The sequence below is a fragment of the Schistocerca gregaria genome, chromosome 2, assembly GCF_023897955.1.
Source record: "Schistocerca gregaria isolate iqSchGreg1 chromosome 2, iqSchGreg1.2, whole genome shotgun sequence".
NCBI lineage: Eukaryota > Metazoa > Arthropoda > Insecta > Orthoptera > Acrididae > Schistocerca > Schistocerca gregaria.
In genome coordinates this window covers 394,119,541-394,138,580 of record NC_064921.1, presented here as the reverse complement: position 1 = coordinate 394,138,580, position 19,040 = coordinate 394,119,541, and the positions used below count along the sequence as shown (strand labels likewise).

Below are 19,040 nucleotides of genomic sequence, written 5' to 3'. Positions count from 1 at the left end.
CAGGTCCGAATGCCCCACGCTCTGTATACTGTACGATTCGAGGAGCTGGCCAATTGGAGACCCCCAATAAGGCTCCTTCAAATTCTGTTAGGTACTGACAATGCTGTGGCCCCCACGATTACTCGACATCTCAGTGTCCTTCAGGGTGATCACTGAACATCTGATGCTGTTAACACTTCGTATATACCCTACTAGGCCTGATAACAACAATAAATACGAACAACACTAAAGCAATCTGGTGACCTTTCTATCTGTCACAAAGAATCGTAACTCTAAATCATTTAGTTACCCCCTGATGTCTACAGGTATACAAAGTTGCATGGACATCTGGCCACGTCTTTTGTGTGATTCTTTTTTTTTTATTTTTTTTTTGTTTTTGTCAGGAATCTATGTACTTGTTCCTTTATTCCAATTTTTATACCAGGATTATTTGGTGAGCTTTGATGATTCCCTCAAGTCGATTACGGAGAAATTCAGTCCAACAATGACCAATCTCTTAGAATCCAACATTATTTCTCTTCAGTGACGACTGTTGTGAACAAACGGATGGGGTCACCATGAGGTGCCGTCTATCAACGGGATAAACTTGTTTAGGGAGGACTGCAAAGAGAAAGCTTTGGAAACAGCTGTACTGAAGCCTACATGTTTTTCAGATATGTTAATGACACATTTATGGTGTGGCCACATCGGAATGAAAAAATTCAGAATTTCTTTCCACATCTGAACTCTCGGCACTCAAGTATCAAATTCACCATGGAGATGGAAGGGAATGGGGAACTCCCTTTTTTGGGCGCCTTAGTCAAGCGCAGAACGGAAGGGACTATGGGACACGGCGTGTAGAGGAAAGCCACCCACACTGATCTGTGTCTCCATGCGGCCAGCTGCCATCATCCTTAACAGCACGAGGGTGTGCTACGCACAGCGGTAACAGGGCTCGTGCAATATTGGAAAAAGAGAGCCTACTAAGGGAGCTCAACCACCTTAAGGACATATTCAAGAAGAACGGATACGGCGGGAGACAAATCTTACGTGACCTCTGGCAGAAGGTACAGGCCCAGCAAACAGAACACGACGAGGAGGATAAGACAAAGGCGTGTTTTCCGTACGCTGGAAACATTAAGTGCTGTCTCCGTCCATCGCCGAAAATGCGTACGTTATTAGGTACGGTGAAAGACGACTTGGGGCTCCGTAAATCGGGTATTTTCTGTGTTCGATGTAAATGTGGTAAGGCATACATCGGACGGACTGTAGGGACCATCAAATAAAGATGCAAGGAACAGAGAAGACACGCTGAATTTAAGCAAATGAACAAAATGTGAGGTTGTAGGATATTGCGTGGCTACAGGGGATTGAATGAAGTGTGTAGAAACGATACTGTTAAGACAGATCTCGTTTTGAGAGTGTGGTCTGAAGAAGGCTATTGAAATTCGAGTTGCCGACAGGGTCATCAACAAAGACACTGGGTTCACTCAGGAAAAATCATGGGATCCAGAGGTCAGCTAACTGAAATCACAGCGCCGGCTGGCTAAGACCTACTTTCGAGCCCGACGGGGGCTACAGATCCACTGAGGGACAGAGATTCACGTCCAGTCTTCGGCTGTGCCATCCCCCCACCACTCCAAGCGATCCGTAGTGCGACCGGGTAGTGGGGGAAAGAGTGGGGAGAAATCACAGTATAAAGGAGACAGGATGTAGCAACGACTCTCATTCTACAGGTATCACCTGAAGTCGATGGCAAAGTACACTGCCGAAGTATCGTGCTACGAAGACGACTGCACCCGCCTGGACACACAAAGACAGTACGAACTTCTAAAATAGTATTCCACGATCACAGAGCTCTCTTTAACTCCGTAATGGATAAAGGTAATTTGAGATGGAACCAATGTAGCCGAACTGGATAAGGCCGATTGCTGACTTTGGCAGATCTGTTAGTTTCAAAGCACTCGTTCTCGGAACAAAGCTACCAAAACACCGTTGCAGAGCATAGGGAGACCGTGCTGTCAAAACTGGACGCCCGCAGCCGAGTACGAGTGGAAGGAAGCAACAACCTGCAAGTAGACGTCTTCCGCCCCCACGTCCTGCCGGTAAGAGAAGTGGTAGCGCGGCTCTTCTCGGGGGTCCTCCATATCGTCCACTTCGACCACCTCGTCGTCGCTCCAGATGGCCTTCTGGTCAAGACAGATCTCCGCGTCTCCTCTTCCATCGACAGCTTTCACGTCAGTGCTCTTCTTTTTGTCACCGGCAGTTGAGCTGCCCATTTGTTTCTTTGTGGGACCGACGTCACCAGGGCCTACAGAATAAATAAGCATTCGATTACAATCATAAATACACTCCTGGAAATTGAAATAAGAACACCGTGAATTCATTGTCCCAGGAAGGCGAAACTTTATTGACACATTCCTGGAGTCAGATACATCACATGATCACACTGACAGAACCACAGGCACATAGACACAGGCAACAGAGCATGCACAATGTCGGCACTAGTACAGTTTATATCCACCTTTCGCAGCAATGCAGGCTGCTATTCTCCCATGGAGACGATCGTACAGATGCTGGATGTAGTCCTGTGGAACGGCTTGCCATGCCATTTCCACCTGGCGCCTCAGTTGGACCAGCGTTCGTGCTGGACGTGCAGACCGCGTGAGACGACGCTTCATCCAGTCCCAAACATGCTCAATGGGGGACAGATCCGGAGATCTTGCTGGCCAGGGTAGTTGACTTACACTTTCTAGAGCACGTTGGGTGGCACGGGATACATGCGGACGTGCATTGTCCTGTTGGAACAGCAAGTTCCCTTGCCGGTCTAAGAATGGTAGAACGATGGGTTCGATGACGGTTTGGATGTACCGTGCACTATTCAGTGTCCCCTCGACGATCACCAGAGGTGTACGGCCAGTGTAGGAGATCGCTCCCCACACCATGATGCCAGGTGTTGGCCCTGTGTGCCTCGGTCGTATGCAGTCCTGATTGTGGCGCTCACCTGCACGGCGCCAAACATGCATACGACCATCATTGGCACCAAGGCAGAAGCGACTCTCATCGCTGAAGACGACACGTCTCCATTCGTCCCTCCATTCACGCCTGTCGCGACACCACTGGAGGCGGGCTGCACGATGTTGGGGCGTGAGTGGAAGACGGCCTAACGGTGTGCGGGACCGTAGCCCAGCTTCATGGAGACGGTTGTGAATGGTCCTCGCCGATACCCCAGGAGCAACAGTGTCCCTAATTTGCTGGGAAGTGGCGGTGCGGTCCCCTACGGCACTGCGTAGGATCCTACGGTCTTGGCGTGCATCCGTGCGTCGCTGCGGTCCGGTCCGAGGTCGACGGGCACGTGCACCTTCCGCCGACCACTGGCGACAACATCGATGTACTGTGGAGACCTCACGCCGCACGTGCTGGGCAATTCAGCGGTACGTCCACCCGGCCTCCCGCATTCCCACTATACGCCCTCGCTCAAAGTCCGTCAACTGCACATACGGTTCACGTCCACGCTGTCGCGGCATGCTACCAGTGTTAAAGACTGCGATGGAGCTCCGTATGCCACGGCAAACTGGCTGCCACTGACGACGGCGGTGTACAAATGCTGCGCAGCTAGCGCCATTCGACGACCAACACCGCGGTTCCTGGTGTGTCCGCTGTGCCGTGCGTGTGATCGTTGCTTGTACAGCCCTCTCGCAGTGTCCGGAGCAAGTATGGTGGGTCTGACACACCGGTGTCAATGTGTTCTTTTTTCCATTTCCAGGAGTGTAAATCTTTACACACTGCTAGTCATTAAAATCACAATACTATGAAGGCAGCATGATGTGACATGACTGCCATCTATTGCTATGCAATATTGTTTCATTTTTCCCTGTTTGTCAGCAGAAAGCAGTCTGTGAATTTAATTAGGAGGGCTGAGCATCCGTGGGGAGTTCGGTAATTCTCGCTCAAGGTGGACCGCGGCCTGCTGTGTTCTTTTGTTGGCAAAGTCGGCGCCTGTCCCCGATCACGGCAGTGGACGCCGTGCCACCACTGCCGTCCACAGACCATAACTGAGCATGACATTTTCGCCTTTACCGTAGGAACATCGAAGGACAGACGCCGCGGCGCCGCCCAACCAGTGTGGGAAAGTCGGTAGCTTTATCTCAAAAGTTTTGGTGTACCCTCCGTGTTTGGCGCGAACGGGGCGACCTATCGAGGCGACTCTGCTGCAGCCCACTCCGAGCCTCCTGTTTGTAAATTTGTACACCAAGAGTGGTAAGTTTCTCGTATGTTCATATTCTCATCAACAGCTCTGAGTCGTCCCAGCCAGCGTCTGCTGCTGGGTGGCGCCCGCTACCTTATTTTCAAGAAATGTGTCTCAACTGTGGTAACATGATCCACATTCTGAGCAGCTCGTTACTTACTTACTTTGCCACACTACTTCTCTTGCATCATTGATTGTAATTTGTCGCCACCTTTCGTTTCCTTAACTTTGAACTCACAAGCTGCCCCTGATCGATCTTGTTGCATTTTCTCCACACGGTCTTCCACATAATTTGGTACTCCCCACATTGTTATCGTAATTTTGTAATTTCATTTGAGTTTTTAAGAGCACTTAGCTAACTATTAGTGGTAGGTGTATTATGCCAATCACTAAGAGCAAATAAATATCTATTACAATCAATCTTCACTTATACTTCAAGGTCCTTACTGTCCTACATATTTTCACTGGTTAGGTGAGCGACAAATAACACATTCTGTATAACCTATTGTATTCCTAATTTGCTGTTCTCATTGTCATGGTCTTTTCGTTGAGTAGAGAGGCTAAATTCCACGATCAGTTATTTAAAAAATTAAGACCATGGAATGAGCATTGCACTCGCTCATCTTGTGTTATTACAGATTTATTTATTGCTCAGAGAGAGTTGTTCCGATTTCCGTCTGGACAATAACGTGGCTCTGTGTTGTCTCATGATATTATGGCTAACGACCATGAAGTAAATACCAAGCAACAACTTTCAATGGAACACACGTTAAATTAGTGTAATGTGCACTTCATTCTTTGATATGCAGATGATTAGCACTTCAGTGTAATAGCACTCTATAGGGTGGTGTAAAGCCATCTACATTTTGTTCGTAAGTAATAACTGCTTGATAAGAAGTTACTCGTTCAGGAATCGCATTTGAATGTTGTTTGTTTGTGCGAAGATCGTTTTAGCCATATTGTAAGAAATGGAAACACCTGCCACCAAATATTACAATTAGACAGTGACATGATCATCGTTTATCGAGACGGAAATTTATTGTTTTGCGATGTTGCTGCTTGCGTCAGTCGAGATACTGTGAAAAGAGTTTTACCAACCGCCATACAAGACCTCAATGGCCCCTTATGTCTAGCACTCGAGAAGACTGGCATATTGCTTGCTCGACGAGGCAGGGTCACACGCCCACTTCACGCACCCTGACGCACGAAATGGTCTTGTTGCAGCAAGACAGTACCTCCATAGACAGTGAGATGGCTTCTGGGGGACCACGGACCGTCAGCATAGCGACAGTTGTTGAGGCTTCCCTTGAAACGACAGCAGAGAATGGAACGCCAACAACGTGCGTCCAGCAAAAACAATGGACACATTAGTGGAACCGCGTCATCTTTTCAGATAAGTCTCTATTCTGTGTACAGAATCACGATGGATGTAGCTGTGCGACAAGGCTTTACGGATGCAGTCCGACAGCGTTTCCCTCAGTCATACGCACCCAGCACCTGATGTGATGATAAAGGATCCATAAGGTACACAACACGATCACTTCTGGACCACATAGCCTGTAATATGGACAAAAATGGTTATATTTCTTACGTGTTGAAGTTGTTGGCTGTGCCCTACTTGGAGATCTCCACGGCATTACCCCAACAAGGTAACACAAGACTCCTATTGCCGATGCAGGGTGACCTAAATCGCCAAAGAGGTTGTTTGACTGCTGCCCTGACCAACTAGCTCTCCAGATCTCTGAACGACTGAAAACACTTAATCATTGGTTGCCGAGAGATGGCACATCATCACTTTCCTGGACCACAGGAATGACGAACATTTCGTGAGGAAGGCAGTTTGGAGAACGGCGAAATATTTAATGTTTCAGAGGTAAGAGATACGAAGAATGAATTTTTGCAAGAGGAGCAACGCATTTGCTTAAAATAGGTGATAAGAAGACACCTGCGCACATTTCCGTACGTACCGGAAAAAAACTGAGGGAATGATTCACAAGTTTGTTATCATCGAAGGCAAACGTCCAAGTGTGAAATCATATCCCATTCCTGTCAAATAGAGAGAAGCAGCCCAAGAATGAACACAAGTATTAGAGCAGACGAACGTATCGTCACACGCCGCATCAGAGCATGAAATCCTAACATAATTGTGTCAAAAATAAGATGGGACTGTCCGATGATCTTTAGATATAAGATAATTGAGTAAATACACTCATGGAAATTGAAATAAGAACACCGTGAATTCATTGTCCCAGGAAGAGGAAACTTTATTGACTCATTCCTGGGGTCAGATACATCACATGATTACACTGACAGAACCACAGGCACATAGACACAGGCAACAGAGCATGCACAATGTCGGCACTAGTACAGTGTATATCCACCTTTCGCAGCAATGCAGGCTGCTATTCTCCCATGGAGACGATCGTACAGATGCTGGATGTAGTCCTGTGGAACGGCTTGCCATGCCATTTCCACCTGGCGCCTCAGTTGGACCAGCGTTCGTGCTGGACGTGCAGACCGCGTGAGACGACGCTTCATCCAGTCCCAAACATGCTCAATGGGAGACAGATCCGGAGATCTTGCTGGCCAGGGTAGTTGATTTATACCTTCTAGAGCACGTTGGGTGGCACGGGATACATGCGGACGTGCATTGTCCTGTTGGAACAGCAAGTTCCCTTGCCGGTCTAGTAATGGTAGAACGATGGGTTCGATGACGGATTGGATGTACCGTGCACTATTCAGTGTCCCCTCGACGATCACCAGAAGTGTACGGCCAGTGTAGGAGATCGCTCCCCACACCATGATGCCGGGTGTTGGCCCTGTGTGCCTCGGTCGTATGCAGTCCTGATTGTGGCGCTCACCTGCACGGCGCCAAACACGCATACGGCCATCATTGGCACCAAGGCAGAAGCGACTCTCATCGCTGAAGACGACACGTCTCCATTCGTCCCTTCATTCACGCCTGTCGCGACACCACTGGAGGCGGGCTGCACGATGTTGGGGCGTGAGCGGAAGACGGCCTAATGGTGTGCGGGACCGTAGCCCAGCTTCATGGAGACGGTTGCGAATGGTCCTCGCCGATACCCCAGGAGCAACAGTGTCCCTAATTTGCTGGGAAGTGGCGGTGCGGTCCCCTACGGCACTGCGTAGGATCCTACGGTCTTGGCGTGCATCCGTGCGTCGCTGCGGTCCGGTCCCAGATCGACGAGCACGTGCACCTTCCGCCGACCACTGGCGACAACATCGATGTACAGTGGAGACCTCACGCCCCACGTGTTGAGCAATTCGGCGGTACGTCCACCCGGCCTCCCGCATGCCCACTATACGCCCTCGCTCAAAGTCCGTCAACTGCACATACGGTTCACGTCCACGCTGTCGCGGCATGCTACCAGTGTTAAAGACTGCGATGGAGGTGCGATAGGTGAGCCAGCAAGAGAAGTGAATCACACACACTATTACCAATGACTATGGTAGGAGAGGGCGCTAGGGCTTGACGTATGAGGAATAGTACCTCCCTCTAGGAGGAAACTATGCATACCGTAACTGTGGCTGCATGGTACAACGTGTATCAGACTGCAGTATCTGTAACAATGTATGACTGAAGAAATGGTCTCTAGTATGGAAACCATGCATTTCCGGACGTAAGTTCATTAGATCTTTTTTTGTCTCGTATCCTCCCATCGATCAATCCCTAGAGTTTGTACATGATGGAAAAAATCACCCTGTGTAGGGGTTTAACTAAGTGCAGTTACATGAGTCGTATCGAAAGTACACTGCATTTTTGTTTTTGTTCGAAGCGAACAGACATGTTTACAACATAGTTCCATTTGGCATGAAAGACACAAAGTCAGCATTGTTTGGGTAACAAACGAAGTCTTGATGCCAGAACTAAAAACGTTATGTACGGCGTATGGTGACATTACAATTGCGTTGCTTACTTTTGATGATCACATTCAATACGTGGATAAGATTTTGGAAGTTCTCGGAGCACATGGAGTCACATTTAGACCAGATAAGGCGAGGCTATGTGTAAACCATGTCAAATTCATCGGACCTGAAAATTCGCAAAAAGGAATTCGACTAACGAAACAGTGAACATGAAAAGACCGCCGACATTTCAAGAACTTCGTCAGTGAATTAGGATTATGTTTCTTCTATTGAGGATAGGCGCCGAATTTTGCAAATTATTTGCTTCATTGTATGAGTTACAAGGCAGGAAGTTAAGATGGATTGAGGAGCAAGAGAAGACTTTTAATAAGGCCCAGGAATCGCTTCAGAACTGTGTGTGTTTGGCGCATGCAGAGTACATGAAAACCTTGTATATCTATTGCGATGCAAGCGTTATAGGCGTTGGGGTATGCTTACAACAGGGTGATGAGGAAGGCAATTTGTGAGTAATAGTGACATGCACTCGAAAACTACAAGATGTGGAGACAAGGTATTTCACAATGAAGTTAGAGATCATGGCCATAATGTTTGCTATAAAAAGGTTAAGAGACTGACTTGCGGAAAGAAAGCTGCATACCAAACAGCAAGCTCTGAGTTTCTAAAGACTGTCAGATTCACAGGCAGCGATATAATATGTTCGGTAATGTTGATTAAGAATACGGGCTTGAAATTGGATTCTGTGGAGGAAAACAAGACAAGCTATCTGTCTGTCCTAGATGCAGTCTGGTGCAGAGCATCGTTGTTGATCAGTGGTTGTTGAATCTCTGGAAACACTTGTGCATCCATAATTAAGGAAGGTTTATTTCACTGACACAAGACCTACAGCCAAACATAAAAAGAGTAAAATACTTCAATTGGGAATAGTGTTGGAAGAGAGAATCCATGGACATGAAATACAGCTCTAATTAAGAGAGAAATCTGCCTCAAGTGGAAATTAGTGGATCGCAGATGGAAGACTTGGCTACCAGAGGAGTTAGGACATGATAGGAATGTACCAGTCATCTTGGCCGCAGCTGTACCAAAAAATAGTGTAGAACTACTGCTATTTGGGTGGGAATGCAAAGCACTACGGAAAAGTATTGCAACAGTCAACAATTGTGACCAGAGTCATTGCGCAAAACACATCATATTCCAACATGTGACGAGTTACATGTGGCGAGTTTCAGGCTACAAAACCTTTTATAACGAACAGGTGCATGCTCATGAGGAACAATACCCACCCTGACATGTGAAGACAGCTGACATTATTGCATATACAACTATTACAAAATTTGTGCTGCACCAAACTACAAATTATTTTGTTCTTTCATCATTAGTTTAATGTTATTTAATAATTTTAGATTATCTACATTTTATATTTAGTATTCCTTCAAACAGGCATCCATTTTGTAGTAGATTATAGTTAATCTGTAATTTTCAGTTTCATATTTAATTTAGTTTTGATAATCTGGTCGCAAAGTTTTGAATTGCCATAAAGCCCTAGAGAAAACATTTACTGGTGTAAATTTTGAAAAACCAAGTTTTTCTTGTGGATGAAACTACATGGCATACTCATGTATAACTAACACACAAAATCTTTACATTCCTACCAAGGATGGTAAGATCAAAAATGTAGTTTATAGAACTGTGTTAAGATAATGCAATAATTAATTGATTAGAAAGAAAAAAATTGTAGCTTTTTATATTTTTAAGTAAGGTTCGACATTCAATGAAATAATAGATTTATAAACTACCGGAAACTGGGGTTACTTTGGGACAGGTTTTGTGGTTTTTCACAGGCCCTTTCTAAGTGAGCAAAGATATTGATGCCTTTCCAGTCTCAAATTATTACTTTAACCTTCCTCTAGCCAAAAAGGACTATAAGACATCTGAAAACTGACTTGGTATTTTAAGGAAGACATCTAAAGTTGTCCTAATTTTACCCCGTCAAGGTGTGTAACTTTGGGACGGCTATGTTTTTGCTATATTTCAAACAGGAAAGTAGGGTTTGTCCTAATGTTACCCAAATAGACGTTGTTTCATAGCTTTTATTGTTACATAAAACTAGAAATACAGGTATAAAAAATTGCTGATACAATTAAAGATGAAAATACAGATACAATGACACATTTGTAAAAACACATGCAAATCTTAATGAATCACTGTTTCAAACACCTTTACAGTCGTCAACATAAAACATTTAAAGAATCTAAACATCGCCTGAATAAATTGCTAGCTCAGGAATGGTAAAAACCTCTCTACGGCGTAACTGTTGAGGAGTATTAAAGGTTTGAAGAACCTTATGTATGTTGTAGACAATATCATCAGGCTGTTTAGGCCTGAGCACCAGAGTACCAGATTTCATCATTGCACTGACACGAATTTCACAGTTGCTTACAATTTCATTTGTTTTTCCTGTATAGAACCTCCCCCCCCCTCAAAATTCACAATTACGAACAGTCCTTCATTTAAATCTTTGACTTCTAGGTGAGACACCTCAGGTACCGGTATCCTGCTTCCTTCGTGGATAGCAATGGTACCGGTGAATACACCACTGAAATCTTTTGATCCTAGGCTGTCATCTGTATCTTGGAGTTTAGGTCGTCCTCTCAGTTTGGGCTGGCTTGCCTTCGATGTAGATGGTACACATTCTTCTACCACTTCTGCAGAGATACTTTTGCCTGGTGAAACAGTCAGTTTCTTTCGCCTTTTTGTCTGAAGGGGTTTGGTAATCTCTTCTCTGCGCTTCTCAATTTTCTCCAAGAAAGTGTCTCCTTGAGCTGCAGTTTCTTCAACTGACATCCCTTGTGATGGCAGTCTCTTGAGGACTTGTTCCTTGTTGGCAGGATACAATCCCGACTTACTAAAACCATTCTGCAAGTTGATGTGAGAGCCAGAACTAAGAAGGTCGTTCCACAAATTTTTTAGAAGGAAAGGAAACTGATCCTTGGCACCGATGTGTAGCGACTTCCAGCAGAGGATGCTTTCCAGTTGGGAAGAATCTTTCTCCAGCGGACCTTCATTGGCTGAAAATAGGCCACATCGAGACGCTGCAGGAGATGAGTTGCATTTGTATATTGATATTGGAGCTTAAGTTGTCACCAATTACCACCTTCACGCCATCTTGGCGCCGCAAACTGGGCAACATGAGCTACATAAACCAATCTTCAAAAGTATGGCCGTCGAACGATCCAGATTTGGACCTATTGTAACGAGCTTCTGGCGGTCCATTCTCAGTCCATGTCGTCCATACTTTTTCTGCCTTGTAACTGACATACAGGGGCGTCAAGTTTCCGGCAGCATTCCCACAAACCATTATCGAGGTACATGCTTTAGAAGAGTTTTGAACTCTTTCAGGATACTTCGTCCCCCTTTTTGTAATGATCTTATCCTTGCCTGTGTCATCTAACAAATTTGTTTCGTCATAGTTCCAAATCCTGCCTGGCGAAACATCAGCACTTTCTTCTACTAAGTGATCGAAAAACTCGTTAATGACGTCTTCAACAATGGCAGTGCGAGCATAGGAGATGTTCTTTGCAGTTCTTTGAGATAATACCTGCTTGTTTCTGAGTAGGAAGCCCTGTGCCCATTCTTTACCTGGTAAATTGTCTTTGAATCTCGGTTCTTGTCTTCCGATCCAATAAAGATTTGACTTTACGATGCATCTTAAGTCTAATACACCGACTGGAAAGCCGAAATTTGACATTGCCACGATATTATGGACGAAACTTCCTCCTTTTTTGAGAAAGCATTCCTACGATTAACAAATCCGCTGTGCTCATTCTGACTTTTTAGGTGAAGGGTATTCTTTGGAATGCCATATTTCTGAGATGCTTTCCGAACTGACAGCGTTTTAGATGTGATGGCATAGAGAGCTTTCTTCAAAGTGTCTTCCGTATAATTCCTGTATGCTCGTGCCCCAATGGGACGTTTGTATGTTCTCCCCATTCTGGAAACCTGAAAGAGAATTTATCCTCAGGCTAACTTTGGGACATCTACACTACTAATGATTGGGAGGCTACTATGTGTTGTCAGAGTCATCCCAAATAAATACTGCTCATCATGTCCATCATGCAACACTCAGTGCTGATGGAAAACATCAGTTTATTTCCCTTTACAAGCAAGATGATTTTTAAAGCAGAATTATGTTCCCATTCGATAGAGAGGACCCCGTTTAGTCTAGTGTAATATTCGTTTTCGAATTATAAAAATTTGAAACAACAAAAGCTTATATGCTGTCGATGGAACACTAGTCACAGTTCTAAAAAATTGTTCTCACTTGATAAATAATGTCCTTATTGATTTGTGTAATGCATCAATGGCTCTAGGATTTTTTTTCAGGTTGAACTAAGCAATTGTTAAATCTCTTCATGAGAAAGGAGACAAGGAAGACTTAATTATCGTGAAATTTCCTTCCTGACATCATTTTCCAAAAAATATTCAAAAGAGTAATCTGGTCAAGAGCAGCAGGTGGAAGCAATTTACCTTGCATATCACAGTTTATATTCCAGAAGAGAGTACTATTTATACGAGGGTTATTCAGAAAGTAAGGAACGATCAATTGCGAAATGAAAAATACAGTGAAAATCTGATGAAGCTTTGCACAGATGTGTGGGGAACTGAGTCTAGTATGCCTGTCGATTGCATCATGTCGCTCTTTTCAGTTCTGATCTCATAGTGAGAATGCAAAGATGGCTAGCTATTGGCGCCTCCCGACAAGTATGAGGGCCTGGCGAAAAATTTTTCCTGAAGCTATGCAATCCACATAACATAACTGTCATGCAGTTCTTTCTACACGACACTTCTCGGACGCACTCTGCAGGGGCAATGAAGATTCTCCTGCAGCGTTTTCGATGGGAAGTGTTTGATCACCCACAATACAGCCCGTAATCGGCTACCCCTGAAGTTCATCTCTGCTCAAATGAACTGCTGGCGATGAAGACAATATTTTGACACAGACAATGAGCTGCAGTCCAAGAGTAGAAAATTGTTGAAGCGCACTGGTGGCTGTCTTCCATAACAAGGGTATTGAAAAGTTGGTACAACGCTACGACAGATGTCTAAGTCTGAGCGGAGACTGTGTAGAGAAGTAGTTGGAAAGTGTAGCTAACCATTGCAAATAAAACAGTTTTCATTTTTACTGAGGTTTCCATTTCTCGACCTATCGCTCCTTACTTTCCGAATAGCCATTGTACATTCACCTGTCAAATATAACCAAAAAAATGGTTCATATGGCTCTGAGCACTATGGGACTTAACTGCTGAGGTCATCAGTCCCCTAGAACTTAGAACTACTTAAACCTAACTAACCTAAGGACATCACACACATCCATGCCCGAGGCAGGAGTCGAACCTGCGACCGTAGCGGCCGCGTGGTTCCAGACTGTAGCGCCTAGAACCGCATGGCCACTCTGGCAGGCCAAATATAACAAGCCTTAAATAACAAAAGATCGCCAGCTGGAATTTTTTCATCTTTCCAAGACATTTGATTGTGTAGATCATGTTACACTCTTAGAGAAACTCAAGTTTTATGGAATCGATGGCTGTCTACACAACTGCTTTGAACCATACTTGACCACCAGAATGCAAAAAGTTGCACTGCCTAATTCAAACAATGTTGGAAGGTCATAAAATGTTAGTCATTGGAGGTAAAATCGCGAAGGATTCAATTTCGGGTCCACTCCTCCTCCTGACGTATGTGAATGACCTTCCACTTGACTTTCAACAAGCAGAACTGTTACTTTTTACCGATGATACTAGGTTTCAACAATCCTCCTTAGAGAGAAAGCCACAGAAGAGATTATTAATGATGTTTTTCAAAGAATTTTAAGTGGTTCTCTGAAAATGGACACTCCCTAAATTTTGGGAAAACATGCTACACTACCCTCCACACAACAAGTAGTCATAGCAACAACTGATGTAGCATGTGAAGAGATTTAGTAAATATAGTAGAACTCCCTAAATTTTTGTGTGTACATATTAATGACAACTTTAATTGGAAGAAGTATGTTACTGAGCTCCTCAAACAATTAAGTCCAGCTCTTTTTGCCCTTTTGTATACTTGTGATGAAACGAATCAACTCCCTGACATATTTTGCGTATTTCCACTTACAATGAGTCACCCTCCTGTATCATTACCTTTTTTTTATAGAGATAACCGATACCATATATGGTATCAGTTCTGACATATGTTAAAAATATCTCAGCTGTTTCATTAAAAGAATTCATATGATTTTGTATACTGTGTATTATATTTGATGATAAAATATATAAAAAAGAAATTAATGTGTTACAATCGATATGTACTTACAGTTAAAATTACTCTTCTTTTAAAAATATTTGAAATTGCGAAATTTCGGGCATACTTACTATTCATATTATTGATTCCACAATCTAAAGCTAATTATCACATTCATTTCTGGATTTATTTATAATTAATGATATAACTTGGTAAAGATTCTTCTTCTATTGAGAAACTTTGTAAGCTCTTTTGCTTTGTATACTCTTTGGAATAATGTGAGTATCGCAGAATGTAAGAAGTGATGGAAGTAGACATTTCCTAAGTTTGTCACCAATAATGTAATTATTGTTTTTTTAATGTGGAAAATGTAAAAATGGTGTGATGTTGAAAGATGTGACAAAGAATAAAATTCAAGAATAATAGAAGCAAATCTTCATCAGTTACTTAGTCATCAAGAACCTACAAAATCGAAATTTCAGCTGCAAGAATGTACTCCTAGACAAGACGTTGAGCCATAGACAACAACAACGAGATAAACAACAACAAGATAATGAAAATAAGTAAAAAGTTATTCTTTTGTATATCTTACACCTCTCAAAGCTTCAAAAATTTGTGCAAGGATAGAGAATTTTAATAGTGATGTGTGTGAGGATGAGATGACACACTCAATAGAGGCTCATGGGTTTATTTTCTGTTAGTTAACTCACCACTTAGGGTCCTGCGACCTTTGGTATCATACATGATACCACACGTTTTTATCTTTTATTTCGTCGTGTGTTGACGCTGGCGAGCGGGGCTGTTGGTATCGTATGGTATAAGTTACATGCTTGCCATCTGTCACATGTTTCACATTCTGAACGATCCCAGCAAGAGGCTGCCTGGTTCAGTAGGAGCATATTTTATACTGTAACAACATGTGTAGCAACAAAGGTAAATCAAACAGCGTTATCTGTTCTTATTATCTCGGATGTTTTTGTATATCGTTTTTGAAATGCCTTTGAACTAACAAGATGCAAAATCCAGTGTCTGAAAGTGATATTACTATTACTAACGAACAATTTTCAGCATGGTATCACCCATGATAGCCCAGGACTCTACTGCTACAATTACGTTCGTTAGCCATATCAATTTATAGGTGCATCTAAATCATGCCTTTGACAAAATTTTAAGAGTATGTTTTTTCTTACGTTGACAAAGTGCCTAATTGAGGTTGTATTCATACTCTAACTGCCTGCAGGCTTCTCTGGAAATGAAATTCTGAAGCTGTTAAAGGTGATAAATCCAAATATCTAGAATGTAAGATGATCTGAAAATAAAGACGATGTCAATTTAACTGCCCAGGCTGCAATTCCTCAAGAAAATTTCATCAGAATGTGAAGACGATGCTGTGCCTCTGAGTGAAATATGTTGAAGCTTAATGTGGAGACACAAAACTGAGTAAGTGGATTAAAATTATAGTTAATTCCGAAATTCATAATGCATGTATAAAAATAGGTTCAATGTGAGTCCATCTTATTTTCACACTATTTTTGTCTCATTTCCAGGTTCCATGTGACTCTGCCTGATCCTCTAGCTGGTAGTATTCCTGAAGTGAAAAAACCATTTCAATACATTTGCCAGTATATCTCACCATCTTTATTGTTTAATGAGATGGCATACAACATGAATGTGCGCCATGTTGCTATTATTAGAAAGTTACGCAACTGCAATGGGATGGAAATGCATAACTTTTCGGAAGTTAGTATTCTTGCTGCATTGTTGGTCTGCACAACAATAAAGATGTACTGGGAATGGCAAAACCGTTATCCGCTACTTGCAGAGAACATCATCAGAGATCGCTATTGTATGCTAAAAAAAATTAAAACAGGTGGACGATAATGCCATCGCAGATGACGTGAAACGCAAAGATACGATACTGCAAGGGCGTCCACTCATTGATAGTTTGAAGAAGGACTGCCTACATCATCCCCAACCAATTCATGTGTCTATAGATGAACCGATGATTCCATTCACTGTTCATGTAAAGACCTGTTAGAATATAAAGGGCAAGCCTCATACCTTCGGTGTTAAAAACTTTATAAGGCTGCACCCTACGGTTTACCATTTGATTTCATGCTTTATCAGGGAAAAAGAAAAGTAAATGGTTTCTAATAAAATTGCATTTCCAGAGAACCTAGATGTAGGAGGGCGAGTTGTTCTGTACATATCAGATTCATTGCCACCAGCGTCATTGCTATACTCAGATCGTTATTTCACGTCTGTGCCTCTGCTAGACTCTCTTTTGAATTGCAGATCTATTTTATTCACAGAGATAATAATATCAAATCGTCTGCCCAAATCTGTTTAGTTGAAAAGAGACTCTGGTATGAGAAAGGAAGGCAGGGGCTCTTCTGATCAGGTAGTAAGAAATGATGATAAAATATCTATCAAGAAATGATTCAACAACAAACCAGTTTTTGTTGCTTTATCTGTCTATGGTATTGAACTTGAACTATAGGTTTAGCCTTGGTCAAGAAGGATGCAAAACATATGAGCATCCCTAGGCCAAATGCTGTTACCCAGTGTAATCCTTTTATGGGCATGTTAGATCTATTTGACGGGGTTGCAGGGAAGTATGTAAGATGGAGAACAAAAAAATGGACAGCAAGTACAACAGTAAGTACAATACATCATTTTGTGAGCTTTGCATTAGCTGCTAAATGGCTAGACTACAGCCAGCATGCTATCCAAAATAAGTGGGCAAGAAAGGATTCAATGCAGTATTATCCATTTAAACTTGATATTGCTCAAAATATGATGTACTACAAGATGCTTGCCGAACAAAAGTAGAGCATCTCCTAAGAAGAAGATGGACAGAAAGAGTCTCAACATACGAGAGCTCCTGAGGCAATTCCACCAGTCCATATAGGTTATCAAACGCTTTATACTTGCTAGAGACGAGAAATTCTCACCAGAAGTACAGATTCAAATTTATGCTTGCAGGATGTGAGGGTATCACCTTCATTCATTGTATGGAATGTGAGGTATTTTTATGAACCACAAGTGAACGCAACTGTTTCCTGAAGTTCCACATTATGTAATCAAAAAAATTCATTAGTTGAAGCTGAAGCTTAAATTTGCAAAGTAAGAACATAATGTGCTTTTTCCTTTCATATTTGTTATTTAATAGTTGGTATCACATGTAATTCCACCTATCAAATTTTATTAAAAATAAAAATTGAAAAAACAAAAATGTTTTGTGTTGATTGATGCATGCAGTAGCCCAGAAATATACTTTAATTAAAACAGGAGATTATAGGTACCTTCAGGTCGCAGGAGGTTAGAAATTATTGATGATACAAAAGCAAGCAATAAGAATAATATTCGAAGCAGTTAGGCATTTGAGCTGCATGATAACTGTACATTTATTCTCTAATGAAATTCGCCATACATAATCCGTCACTATTTGAGAAGAACTGTAATATCAATACCCACAACACTAGAGCAAAAATTGCCTTAATTACCCTTCATTAAAGCTGTCAGTGGCTCAAAAAGGAGTTTAATATGCTGCAACAAACATTTTTGATTGTTTGCCCCATAATATATAATGCATGACAGGTAGCAAATCTCACCTAAAATCATTTCTCATGGACAACCCTTTGTACTTCATGGACGAATTTCTATTTAAGAACTGATGGCCTGTTAAAAATGGTTTTTAAGTGAAGTGGCATAAGTAAGACTAAAAAAGTATATGTTCATTAATGTTGACACTAAGTGTGTATACATACTGTGCAAACTGACTCGTTCCACATCAGTTCGATAAAAGACTGGTTCAAATGAAGTATGGAACACTCACTACTGCAGTATTGATTATTCTTCGTGTTTTACTGTTTGTATTATTATATATCGATAAACCGAGTATTGCACTAGTGATTAAATTAACATGGGATCACTCTATCGAATGGGCACATAAAATCCCGCTTTAAAAGTTATTTTGTTTGTAATGGAAAACAAACAGACTTTCTGTCGACACTGGGCCTCGCATGAAAAACAGTATGAGCAGTTTTTGCTTTGGCTGACTCCATCAACACATGACAACGAAATTATCAATATCTACCTAAACACCAGAGAAAATGCACCTGACTGCTCTTAGGAGGAACACTTTATTTATATATAAATATGATTTTTATGAACATCTACGTCTACATAAATATGATTACTCTATGGTTCACAATTAAGAGCCTGGCAGAGGGTTCCTCGAACCACCTTCAACCTACTTCTCCACCGTTACACTCCCGAAGGGCGCACGGGAAAAACGACCAATTGATTTCCCTACGTAGGTGGGTACCAATAGAATATTTTCTCAACTGGAGAATAAAGTTGGTGATTGAAATTTCACGAGAAGATCCTGACGCATTGTAAAACGCCTCTGTGTTAATTATTGCCACCCCATGTCCGTGGCACACTCTCCCCCATTTCACAGTAATGCAAAACGACTGCCCTTCCTCGAACTTTTGCGATGTCCTCTGTCGGTCCCATCTGATGCAGATGCCACACCCCAACAATCTTGATGTAAGCAGTCTCTTTCTAAGTGTTCTGCCAATAAATTGTAGTCTTTCTACCCAACACATTATCTATGTGATCGTTCCAACTACGCCATAAGTAA

At 42.5% G+C, this 19,040-nt stretch overlaps 1 protein-coding gene across 1 annotated transcript in view; it reads right to left on the bottom strand.

Moving 5' to 3' along the window:
• LOC126322110 (dynein axonemal assembly factor 6) overlaps positions 1-19,040 on the bottom strand; it is a 69,339-nt gene that overhangs the window by 5,157 nt on the left and 45,142 nt on the right. The window contains exon 2 of the mRNA XM_049994258.1: positions 2,049-2,290. Coding sequence (XP_049850215.1) covers positions 2,049-2,290 — 242 coding nt within the window. The remainder of the gene's footprint in view (positions 1-2,048; positions 2,291-19,040) is intronic.